The sequence below is a fragment of the Pieris rapae genome, chromosome 15 (assembly GCF_905147795.1).
Source record: "Pieris rapae chromosome 15, ilPieRapa1.1, whole genome shotgun sequence".
NCBI lineage: Eukaryota > Metazoa > Arthropoda > Insecta > Lepidoptera > Pieridae > Pieris > Pieris rapae.
Genome location: NC_059523.1, coordinates 1,240,960 through 1,254,349, shown reverse-complemented (window position 1 = coordinate 1,254,349; position 13,390 = coordinate 1,240,960). Strand labels below are relative to the sequence as shown.

General features: G+C 31.6%; 1 protein-coding gene across 6 annotated transcripts in view; it reads right to left on the bottom strand.

Annotated features, from left to right (window-relative positions):
• Nucleotides 1-13,390, bottom strand: part of LOC111001290 (GTPase-activating protein CdGAPr) — a 50,789-nt gene that overhangs the window by 13,028 nt on the left and 24,371 nt on the right. For 3 of the 6 annotated variants that reach the window (XM_045631297.1, XM_045631293.1, XM_045631298.1), the window contains exons 1-14: nt 12,166-12,759; nt 9,154-9,248; nt 8,209-8,279; nt 7,551-7,651; nt 7,175-7,307; nt 6,471-6,633; nt 5,428-5,612; nt 4,724-4,815; nt 4,031-4,088; nt 3,020-3,146; nt 2,373-2,551; nt 1,499-1,694; nt 791-919; nt 309-459 (exon numbers count right to left, since the gene is read on the bottom strand). In XM_045631297.1, coding sequence (XP_045487253.1) covers nt 309-459; nt 791-919; nt 1,499-1,694; nt 2,373-2,551; nt 3,020-3,146; nt 4,031-4,088; nt 4,724-4,815; nt 5,428-5,612; nt 6,471-6,633; nt 7,175-7,307; nt 7,551-7,651; nt 8,209-8,279; nt 9,154-9,248; nt 12,166-12,246 — 1,761 coding nt within the window. In that variant the 5' untranslated portion in view covers nt 12,247-12,759. Of the gene's footprint in view, nt 1-308; nt 460-790; nt 920-1,498; nt 1,695-2,372; nt 2,552-3,019; nt 3,147-4,030; nt 4,089-4,723; nt 4,816-5,427; nt 5,613-6,470; nt 6,634-7,174; nt 7,308-7,550; nt 7,652-8,208; nt 8,280-9,153; nt 9,249-12,126; nt 12,760-13,390 lie in introns of those variants that run through there. The other 3 variants (XM_045631295.1, XM_045631294.1, XM_045631296.1) reach the window with 3 other exon arrangements.

The following is a 13,390-nucleotide window of genomic DNA, read 5'->3' as shown; positions in this document are numbered from 1 at the left end:
CTGTTGCATAATAAGAATACTTCCGTTTTTACCATGGGACAGGTTGAAGATTGTTAGTTTTGGATTGATTATTTATATAGTTATGAATTGTTAAGGATGAAAGGACCTCTGAAGGAGAAAATATATATCATTACATTTCCCCATACACTATAGATTTATTTTAAGTATTAACAAACATACGATGGTTTTAAAGGAAAAGAAACAGTACAATAAAATAATTTTATATTTTTTACCTTTGATAGAGAAGTTATTTTATAATCACACAGGTATTTAGAAAATCTAACTACATATTAAAAAACAACGTATACCTGTACGGCAACTCCCTGCAAAGCGTGTTGGGGTTTAGGCGAAGACAGCAAATTTGGCGCCCAAACGATCGCCATATTGCGAGCTGTCATTCCCGTTGACTCGCTCAACAATGACACACGGCGAAGGTGACGCATGAGATACGCTAGGGTCCTGGAATATTTACAATTAATAAATATTTCTTCGTGCCTTCTCCATCTACACGACACTGGCTAAGTACCTTGTGCCCAGTTGGCACAAATTAAAGCCATTTAAAAAAATCTATAAATCAATAATATTTTTTCTGTATTAACTACATACAGTGATTGGTTGGTAAAGATATTTACAAAAATGAGCAGAAATTATTATTGCATAAAAATTACATGTTTTGATAAATTTAGAATTGATTCCGATTCTTAACAAAATTAAAACACTTATTGCTTGTGGTACACATACAAATATTTTTTTTAAGGAATTTACTACTTTATATGCAAATAATACTCACCTATAGTGCGGTGGCGGTAGTTTAACAACGGTATCTCTCATGGCCTTCAACCTCTGTTCTTCTGGCACTTGGACCGCACTCACAAAACTATCGTACAACTGATACGTGCATAGAGGGTTTGGTAACTCACTGGAATAACAAAATCACTTATTAATAAAACAACTTATTAGATGTTCACAGCGCGTCTCCCTCCACGCGCTCTAGTGACTACTTACTACTTATAATAAAATAAAAAATAAGTCTGAAGTTCACGCGAGATGAGACGGACGATAGTGTTTCGCGGAACAAAAATTTACTAAAGGCCAAACGCTTTTTATTTAAATCGCTAGATTTTTACAGCTCTTGGTCAAACTAATGTGTAATAAAATTCATTTTTGGCTACATAAGTTTGGCAGAAGAGGTGACTTTATGTTTTTGTTGTATAGAAGAATTAATATTATTTGGTTTGAAGGATTAAGTATCAAACTTTGTGGGAATACAATACAATATTCTAGAAAAAACACAAAACTATATGTTAAACAGTTTATGGAAAAATACTATCTACTAACTGTCTTTGAGAAGAAAAGTCTGACAAAATGTTAATAATTTCACTATCGTAAAATAGTAGAACTTGTCTGCGCACATTCGTGTAAACTACAGTCTACCCTTTAAACTGCCAATCCCATTAGATACGACCGAATCAACTTTTAAAAAATTAAAATTTCTTACCGAAAATAGCACTTCAATAAACTAGCCAAGGCATGCGGATCCCGCTGTAAAGGCGCGGTCAGGTCGGGGGGATGTCCCGCGTCGAAAGCGGCGCGTAGACGCTGAGTCAACGCAGCCCCACCCGACAGACGGTAAATGCCGTCCACTGCCCCGCGACGCTCTATCGCCCTCGAGCATTCCACTAGGACCAGGGGCACTGGGGATTTAAAGTACACGTTAGTCACAAAAAACTGTTGGTAATATAATCATTATTTTTTTTAGATAATTGAAAACTTATGAAGAAAAAATTACTTTCAGAACTTGTTAAGTTAGGCTAAGTACACATTTTAATACATACTAATGAATAAAAACATTAGTTTTAATGATTTTCCATAAAACATTAAATTTACGGATGAAACGAAATAATAATAATACTAGTGTCACGATGTGCAACGTTTTTGTCGAAGAAAAGGAAGAGAGCGATAGAGACCCATTGAGAGAGAGTGAGAAAGGGCGAACGCAGCATGAAGCATGGAGCAAGAGTAGAACGACAATTTAGATAATATTGAAACACGAACTTGTATTGAAAATTTCACTTATCATAATGCTTTAGTCACAAAAGTAGTAGCCATTACAGAAATCGCGTCGAATAATGTAAATATTGTAGAAATAAAATATATATTATTTGTATTACTTTCAACACTTCAAATTAAAGACAATTAAATTAGTTAAATTCCTTACATATCTTCCTTTTTCCCTCCCCGTTGTATGTAACGCAAAATGCGATTAGTTAATAAGCTTTGCTTAACTGTCTTGTGTCAAATGGTCAAAGTAAACTTACAAAAATATATTTTTTAATAGAAATTCTCCCACTGAAGATCTATTTCAAACTCACCCTCATGACCGCAATTCAACAAATGTTCTCCCAAATCGCACCCAAACACCCTCTCCCTCAAAATCCCTTGCTGCTTGAGGCTCCGTCTCGATGGTCTGGAGAGGATGAAGCTTCGGAACAGTGATATTAATTTGCCATGTTTGCGGAGCACCGGTTTTATTGGGGCCACTGCTACAGACCTGCGGAAACATTATCATTTAGAAAAAAATTCATATGAAAGTAACTAAACTAATATTTTCATACTAAATTAAAATATAAATTCCTCAACCGTAGGGGGGCGTTCAAGTATAACGTAAGCAGATTTAATCCCCCCCCCCTCCTTTTTAATTAATAATTAATGTTGAAGTAATCACCAAACCAGATGATAACATATACATTTAAACAAACGTAAAACAAATATTTAAAAAGACAATATAATATATAAATATATATATATATAATTTTTACTATAAAAACATGTATGTCCAAATTGTATGATTTTGTTTTTAAAATGTATGTTGAATAACGCTAAGGGTAATAATTAAAGGTATTAAAATAACTTAATATATGACAAAAAGTACATATAACAGAGAAATTACTCAACACTATACAAGTTTCATCCTATTTCGCTGAGCCGTTCTGGCATCTGATATCTATATATTTCTTACCCAACGATAGGCGGCGGTTGTGTCATATGTCTTGGCACCTTATCTCCAATCACAGCAACACAGTGGTGGGGGAAGAAACCCACCCGGAAACCACGCTTACCACGCCACCAGGTCGATTCTTGGGGACCTGGAAATACTTGTGTTTAGCGGATCGCAAATGACAATGGAGTATGACAAGTTAGATTTTAGTAGTGCTGCAGTCGAAAGTTATTAGAACACAAAAAAATCTTTCATTAAGACAAAAATAAAACAAATTTATTTAAAAATATTTTTATCTTGGGATATAATAATAAAATGTTCAGTAAACAATTACTTAAAATGGAACCTCATTAGGTTTTGGAGTCAATTAAAAAAAATTGAAATAATCATTTGACAAATATATAACTGAATATGTCAATATTATTATTAAGTAATTAGCTACATATATAATAAAAAGTGATTGTAGATTTACATACCCAATTATATTTTGACTAGATCATTCAATACACACAAAAATTCGTGACAATTAGAAAACACTATTGCAGTAAACTGCGTTATTGCACAAATGCGTTTAAGGTTCAAAGGATAATAATACAACAATTCAGAATTCCCCAGGATATTAATATTTTTCCTTATATTGTTTGTATGATTTGCTACTTGTCGGTTATTGAGTTGAGGGTCAGTAGGATAACTTCCGGATTTAGATTGTAGTTAATTATTAGTAAAGATTATAGTTAAAGTATTAAATTTAAAGATTTTAACTATTTTTAATATTTGGTAGAAATGTTTACTCAGATTCTAACGTTTATTATATTTAACGTTCAAAAGTGTCATTTTTAGTGGTCTAATTGGAATAAATAATTTGATTAAGTTGACTGAAATTTTTGTATTTTTTTAGTTAATTAATGTTAATTAGAGTTTTATAAGTATGCATAATTTTCGTTAAGTAGTGTATAGTCTATTTTATATTATTATAATCAATATAAATAATTTAAAAAGGAATTTCAAGTAGATATAAAAAATTTCACCCACCAGGCATATCTATAATGGAGATCATATCACCCACTTCAAAACTTATTTCATCTCGGGCCTGAAAAAAATTGTATATGTATTATCAACATATTATTTTATAAAATGGTTTCCAAGTATTCTAAATATGAATTATAAAAAGTATTAACTTTAAGTTCATTATTAAAATAATCATTAATCGTCTTTTAAGTCTTATGAATAGTAAATTATAAAAATGATGACGAATACTACATATACAAACATTATATTTTTTAAAACTGAAATCTAAAAAAAGACAGAAAATAGTGAGTTGCTCTTAAATAAGTGATTTTAAGTATGAAACAAATAATTATATTTTAACAAATATATATACATACTAGCTGACCCGGCAAACATTGTTTTGCCATGTTTCTGTGCCCAAAAATTAGTTTATAATGAACAAAAAAAACATAAGGGATGATTGTAGAGGGTTGCATGCATTTTTGTATGGTGCATCGTAAAAAAATAAAAACGAAAAATTTTGTCTAAAAAAATAAATAAAAAAATTTAGGGGTGGACCACCCTTAACATTTAGGGGGATCAAAAATAGATGTTGTTCGATTCTCAGACCTACCCAAAACGCACACAAAATTTCATGAGAATCGGTCGAGCCGTTTCGGAGGAGTTCGGTTACTAACCCCGTGACACAAGAATTTTATATATTAGATAATTTAATACCTGTGAGACATATTTCCTGACTGAATAGGCAGCTGCCACAGCGGGTGTATTTATTGAATTTGAGTCTTCATTGGACACAAGGAGCTTGTGGCCTGTGAAGCACATTCAATGGAAAGTAAATATAAAGTTTTATCATATGATTACCATTGTATATTACTGCCTGCAATGTATGTAAATAACTGAATTATATATTATTATTTTTTTGATAAAAACTAATCTAATTTCTTAATAAATTTACATTGTTCAACTCACAAACTGTTTGTCTGTATGCATTGCAAATTGAAATACATATTTCATTTTTGGACCACACTATTAAATTAAATAATTTTTTCATGTAAAAATTAGATAAATTTTCTTAGTAAAAAAAATTATTCACTAAATTTAAAACCTTTTTTTTTTAATCAGTTAATTCCCCTTTAATCATAAAAACGATTTGCATGTTCATAGTATATTTAATTTTAGTAATTTTGGGTATTAACTAATAAGCCGTAAGCGGTCGCAATCGAAGTGTACAAATTTACTAAGAAAAGCGCGATTTACGCAACTCCTGCGCATCCTGAAATTATTATGTGTAATGGATATATTTAGTTGCAAACTGGCTGTTCACAAGTTTAATTTTATTTTTTATTAATAAGTTTCTTTTGTTTTTATATTAAGGTACTTAAAAATAGGAGCAGAAATGGAATTTATATCGCTATAAGTACCTTTATTATCCATCTGTAGCCAGTTAAGAGCTGGACCACAATTGATGGAGTCGTCGGCAATGATAGACAGGTGGTGAACATAATCTGATATCAGCTGTTGGTATTCCAACTCATCCTGCATCAGCTCTGCTGTCATCGCCTCTTTAAGGTTCGGTAGACCGGAGACTTTTCTGTCGTATATACACCTGTAAAGAAAATAATATATACCGTAAATATATGCGTGGTAGCGTATGTAAACTTGGACCATTCTAGACTTTGGATTATCAAGTAATAAGGATTATTACTTGATAATCCAAAGTTTGTTTTGTTCGTATAATATGTAGTATTCGTTATTGTCAAATTTTTATAATTTATTATTCATATGACTTATAAGACGAATAATGATTTATTTTATTAAGAAACCTAAAATTAATACTTTTTATAATTAATATTTCGAAATCACTTTTGTACTTAGAAATCAGTTCATAAAATAATATGTTGATAAGACATACAATGTTTTTCAGGCCCGAGATGAAATTAGTTTTGAAGTGGGTGATATGATCTCCATTATTGATATGCCTGGTGAGTGAACATTTTTTATATCTACTTTCGAGTTCTTTTTAAATTGTTTATATTTATACTAATGACAAAAAAAACTGTACATTACTTAAGGATTAAAGATTTAAGTTGGCGGTTGGTATATGGTACCAGTGACCTCAGAACTGAGACTTTCCTCGCTCAATGAATAAGTATCGCATACAGCGAGAAAAAAAGCACAGGAACTAAACTTTTTAATTTTATTTTTATTATTTTTGATTATTTTTATTATTTCTAGGCAGGTAAATACTGTACATAAATTTGATTGTAATGATTACTAATAAAATATATATGTATGTATATGCAAATCTAAAGGTATATTATGAAGTCATTGTATATTTTTACAAAAAGCAAACAGAATTCTTAAAATTAAAAATAGAATACAATGCAATAATATATTTGTGTATTACTTGTTATTATTTATTTTTTATGAGCTTTGTCGTGAATAGATGGAACTTTTAAATTACCTGTGCAACATCTCATCCAACTGCAACAGGTTCTCCTTGTTCCTGGTGAGAGTCCATTCCCTCACATCACTGGCTTCAGTCCAACTGCCGCTGAGGGTTCTGCTGTCCACTGAATCGTCGCACGTGGAATTCACGTGCGAACGGACTTTGAGACAGACCCAGCCTGGAAATATTGTTTTGAAGTAAGACACAATAATAAACAATTAACTTATCACAATAAATAAAATATGGATATCAAAAAGACTGAAAGATATGAAAGGGCGGTCTTACTGCTAATAATAATTTCTGTGCAACTTCAAAATTGGCTAACCATTCAAAAAAAAGAAATAAAATAATTTAAAAGTTGTGTAAACCGATATATCACTTTTCATACGGAAATGTAGATTTAGAAAGTAAAGTAATTTTCAGATTTTAAAGTAATTTTTAGATTTACAAGTAATTTTCAGATGTTAAAGTAATTTTTACATTAAGACTTAGGCTCTTAGTTTAGTACGTAAGCAACCATAAATCTGCTTTTAAAGGCCGTCAAACTCTTATTTATCTTTTTGTAATTCAAGCGGCTTGCGATACCTATTGAAATACGCGCCAAAATGTTAAGTATGACTCCCACGTGACAAATATTAGATTTAACACAGGAGTCATACTTAGCTCAAAGTCTTGACTGCAAATATTACCCAAATTCTTGGTTTTTAACAGAAATATACCTTCTTGCGGCAGACCCTCAACAGCTTCACAAGGCACCAGCTCCACACTTAACCCACCAAGCGAGACCCTCTCATAGTGAAAGTGCGCACATTCCTCTAGCTTTGGAAATCGGCAAGTTGGCGAAGGAGCCGGCTGAAATTAAAACAAAACATTAACTAAACTCTAAGTAATCTATTTATTTATTTAAAAATCATATTCAAAAGATATATTGTGATGGATGGTGAACAGTTAATCCAATCTTACTTAAAGAAAGTATCTCAATAATACTGATTCAATCAGTCACAATAAAACCTTATATAGAGTTACTGTAAAATTCAGGTAATTTTATAGAAACAAATATTAATTATTTAAAAAAACAACACTAAAATTACCAACCAATTCGTCAAAGTCGAAGGCCGAAGCGTGGGGCGCCGATTGGCTCATCGCTGAACCGGGTGTCACTGGACTGACAGACAGCGCTGTCAGAGACATTGACCCTGAAATATAAAATTTAACATTAGGGACATATATTTGTTTGTACCTTTATGTGTTTGTATTACATTCTCATAATTTTCTTTATCATTATTATACAGCCAGAACCAGTCTGTTGCGAGGGATTCGTTAACAAAGACGTTGAACGCTGAATGAATTGAAAGACTGAATGCTGTCTTCGATTCCGACATATTTTTATGTTCAAAGAGTGAGTTCACATTAGCGATATTGGATTTCTTATGGTTTTAATCTTCTTTATAACAAAAACATTTAAAGTTACTTTAAGGATAGTGTATGTTAAAATCAGTCAATATTCGAAACCTAAAATCATTTTCACAGATAAGATTTCACAGTCAGTCAGAATATGAAAAAAAATTAATTAAGACATAAACAATCATAGGTATATTAAATTATTTTAAAAAATCTTAAAATAACGGATTATCAATTCACAAATGTAAGTTTCTTTAATATGACCTGTTAATCTTAATGGTCTTGAAAATATGCTGTGGACTGGGGAGCCAAGAAGTGTGGATTCTTTGGACCTTAACGCTTAGTTTTTTACCTGGCGTCTCCCTTTTGCATTCTTGATCACTAGACCTCGGGCTCCGTGACTCTGAACTGAACCGGACTGATCTGAAACAGCATAGTCGAACATCTATGTTTACATTTTTCAAGGAGTAAACCGAGTCTCATGCCTGAGGTCGTTAGATGCGATTACCCCATGGACAATAAACTTTCGCTCATACGGTGGAAATAAAATTTAAGTCCAAAATTAATTGTTAGTCACCACTGTCAAAGCAACGCACACCATTAATTTGGTGCATTATAAAATATACATTAACAAGTTTATGGACATTTTGATTAGGACCATTCAAATTAATAACATAAAAAACGAGTTGAGCATGACTTACAGACGCGAGCTGCAATTTCGGCTCTGTACATTGTGAGCAGTTATTAGATAGCCTAACGCTAATCGGCATATAAAAACAAAAGAACTATATTGTCGTGCTCCTGATAAGACAACTATTAATGCAAACCAAAGTGGATCTCAAATGTGGTATATTTAGATTTTAGATCGTATTATTCTATAAATACTTAATTTAAATATAACTGCATATGTATATAATGTTCGTAACGTATTTATAAACCTATTAATTACTCTATCCTTCTACAAATTACATTAAAAAATAATTATGCATATAAATATCTCGTTAGGTAATTAATTGTCAAACATTTTAAATAACACTTTTATTTAAAATGTTTAGTTAAACATAAATAAATAAAAATTAATAAATATACGAGAAATGTAGAAGGAGAAAATAAATTACCAGCAAAACAGCGGATTAGGTATGATATAGGCACTTTACAATGTTTCTTCAAAATTGATTAGTCGACAACCGAATATATCTATGTAGCTTCGTAAAACATGATTAATTGGTTATAATCGTGAAGAATTCTAAAGAAAACTGAACTACTTAGTTGGTTTTTGCTACTAGTAAACACATACCTATGGAAGGCGACTGCACAGCGTTCTTTCTCGGGCTCGGCGAAAGCTCTCGCCGCCAGCGACTGACAGGACATAACCGAGCCGTGGGGGGAGCCCTGGAACCAACACACATAACACTATAACTGTCAAATTGCGAAAAACTTTTTTACTCCATCTTCAAAGTTGGAATCCCTGGAGGTGTAAAAGACAAGCAGCGAAAGGATGGCGGGTTTTACTTTATTTTGATTGGATAACACGTTAACTCCAATTAAAGACACGCGTTGCAATAGTACCTAAAGATACTTTGGAATTTAAATATATAAAGTAATCCGAATACAGACTCATATTAAATAACATTAAAGGTACAACAAACTTAAATATACATTATTCAAAACGTAAGCATTTTAATTCAACGCCATTAATTACAATGACTCTTTCAGTAATTTAAACTCTAAGTAGCAAAGATATCTACCAAAAATCTCGTACGTGCCATAGTGGTAATAAATCAGTATTTCAAGTGGGCACTTCAGAATAAGATACGTGTGTTGTCAAGTTATAGATAACTGTTAGGAGCTACTTAAGTTTTTTATCACAGAAATTAGTCCTGGTTAAAAAATACTCGGGGCACGTTCTTGAACTATTAAAACGAAGCGGTTTGTAAACAAGTTAGGAAAAATTTGTTGACTCAACAATGTTTAATGTAAACTACGTCGAAAGCTTCATTTATCAGATTATTTACTGGCAAATGGTACATTCTAAGTACGTATGCAAAGTCTTGAAGGATTTTTTTCTCTTTGACAGCGACCAATGAGTTCGAAAATCGAAAATGATACTTGATTTTCGAACACATTTGTATTGATTGTAAGGTCAGACACCCAAGCAATCATTAGAATGAATCGCATCCATTGAATTATTTAGAACTTATTTGACTGTAGAACATATTTTGTGCTTCTGAAAAATCCCGGATATAATATCTCAATGGGAAATGTATGTTGCATGAGTTGTTCCAATTCCTCACAGAGCTATAGTACATACTTAGTAATTGACGAGATCTATCAGGACTTATCAAAAATCTAAAGAAAAGAAGAGCACTAGAACACTTTGTAAACGACCAGAATACAACCGTACAATAATATATTGATGCAAAACACATCAACGCCCACCTAGCAAAGTTGATTGATGACGACATTCGCCTTCTACGACGACAATATCATAATTATACGCAACTTAAAAGCCTACACTTTTTCAATGTATAAGTTCTACCACATTCTCTTATATATCTGAGGATCATGATTAGGAAGGTGGGTAATATCCATCTATTCCCATCCCATATTGGTCTCCATCTATTCAGCAACTCTCTCAATGAAATATGGTTACTCTTGATCAATTGATTTTACATTTTAACCCATATTCATTAGAAACGAAGGAGAGAGTAGTTTAAATCTCGTATCAAACGATGGCGTACTATTAAATTGAGCATTAGATCACACTGTGGCATGTGGCATTTAATTTATTGCTAACACGTAAATTATACGTTCCTTTACAAGACATACAACGCAATTACAAAACCTTACAAATAATATTAACATAAGTGAATCCTGACACAGGCGTTATTTCAAATGAAAATAGACTAATTAGATTAATCTAGTCATAAATGGTACCAATTGTATTATCAAAACTTTGCTTAAAAAGATACGACTCGTAATATCTTAGTATAAAAATGATTGGACTTAGTAATTATATTATTTGCAAATTCATATGCAAATGGTTCATAATTCAGGGGTGGCTCATTCATAAATATAATATATTTCTCATCCATATCCCGCTTTCATTTTATAGCACAATAGAAAGACAGTAAAAATGCTTTATTTCAAAGAATGAGTAACATAATAAAACTAGGTTAATATCTTGTGTGATGTATGAAAATACTTTTAAATTTTTTAATATTTCCTTTAACATGTGAGTTGTGACCTTAATAACTTTTATTTGTTTAACAAGGGTAAGTGTGAAATGAAGTACGAGTCCTGTATATCATAAGTACATAGTGTTTTCAAAGATAGTCTCATTTCTGAATAGGCCATATAATAATAAAAATTTAAGTTTTTCTTTAGCACTTTGAATGAGTACTGAAATATTTTAGAAAGTATCTTCTCAATTAGACAAAAATTGTTCTATTAACACAGACAGTTTGTATTAAGACTGAAAGTGCTATCAACTACAAAGACTATTTTCTAAAGCTGATTTAATTTAATTAGCTCAATAGTTTTATTAGGATATTTTATGTGGAAAAAATTAAGTTATATAGACATGACATAAATAAATAAAGCTTAAAAATATATTTGCCTGATTGGATAGTATTCATCACTAATATTCAATAAATTTTAAGTATTTTCATTAGTACCCTAGCCAGACAGTGTTATAAAATATAGCATTACACAAGCATTTGGAAAAGAGAATTATGTACAAATGTTTCTCCAAGAACAAACATGCAAATGCAATGAAATTTGGGTATATCTTGCTGTGCGATACCAGGCTTGCATAATCTTCATAAAATAGATTTAATTTCAAAATAAAAGCAATTTGCAATTATGTGAGGCTGGTATTTACGGATTTTTATTTTAAAAATGCCTATTTTGATTGCTTCTAGCTTGTAAATTCAATTATAATATCTAGAGAATGATGTAATATTTTGTTAAGTGCTATAAGGAACTCAAAAAAAATATTGAATTGGTCTCAAACAATGGTTATTTTAGAAAAGGAAAGAGTTTATCAGTGACATTAAAATTATAATATGATTGTTACGTGTGATCTAAAGGATAAATACATTTGCATGCTAAATCACTCAACAATAAATATCTATTGTCTATTGTTTAAAAAAGTAAACACTTGGCAATCAACTTGCAGTTTGGACAATAGATCTTTGCATCCTAAAGGGGAAAATAAAAAAATGGCACAGCAAGAAAGTGACATGGACACAAATAAAAGAAAACATACAGACAACATTTACGTGACAGCCAGTTAATAGCTGCTCACATTCTGACCGCAAAGAAGCCATCCATCGGAGCATACACCAAACATTCTTCTCATGTTGAAGCACTCTTTACTATAGTCCATTTAAGTAATCACATTAAACTTTAGAATCAAGTCCACGTTCTTCTCTTTTGAAATATTTTTTCGCGCACACGAACGGATATTCTTTACAAATACGGAATAATTGTGAACTAATTATCATGAATATTTGGCACAGTATTTAGGACACAAAAACCGTTTGCACTTGTAATTGAGCCGATCAATTCAAACGGTTTCGTAAAGTTTTTGCAACGTTCCGGTTGATGTTGAAAAAAATAAACACTGCATTAATAATTTCGACACAAAAAAAGATATTATTTACTGTAACTGGGCTACAAAACAAAAATAGCACGTCTAGCAAAGGAATGAGAATGGTCGAAATGAGAATATTCCGTGAGTAAGCGTCGTTTAAGGTTTTAATTAATTAGTGAAGCAACACAATTAATTCAGGAAAAAGCTTTTCTCCAATTTCAATTGGAAAATTAACACGATTCGCAACTGAGGGAAATAACTCGATTTGACAGCTGCGGAGCGGCGCGCGTCCCCCGCCCCGCGCTAAGCGACTGTCTGCAATCGGTCGATCATGGGGTAGCCAGATGCAAACTTTTCACACCGTTATTCGGGAGAAAATGTTCTAAATCTTTCACAGTCGGAATTCAAGCTTACGTATTAAATGCAATAAATTATGTACCCATATATATTGGTAATTTTGTATGAAATATAGGTTATAATATTGACTTAATCAACTAATGAATATAGTACATATCAGTTGTGAAACAAATGTTTCAGTCACATATTTCTAAATATTAGTATTTCGTGATGCAACACTGCATTTGAAGGTATCTGACAGGAAGCTGTATCGAACCAGTTTTATTTCCTTTGACATTAGTAGAAAACTAATAAAAAGTGAGTCATTAAAACCATAATTTATAGATAAACTACTTCATCTGATACTAGTATGGTTAATCGTTTTTCCTAGCACTAGACACTTCTTACATATGCATTTTAAATCTATATCTATAGATCAGTTAGATCAGAAATGTCCTACATATATTTTTACTAAACGTTGCGAGGTTTCTGTTCGTTTGTTTCGTTAAAACTCATAAATGGCTGAACCAATTTGGCTAATTATAATGTTGAAATATTTGTACAATTCTCTTTATTTTAAATATGTACTAGTTTTTGATAC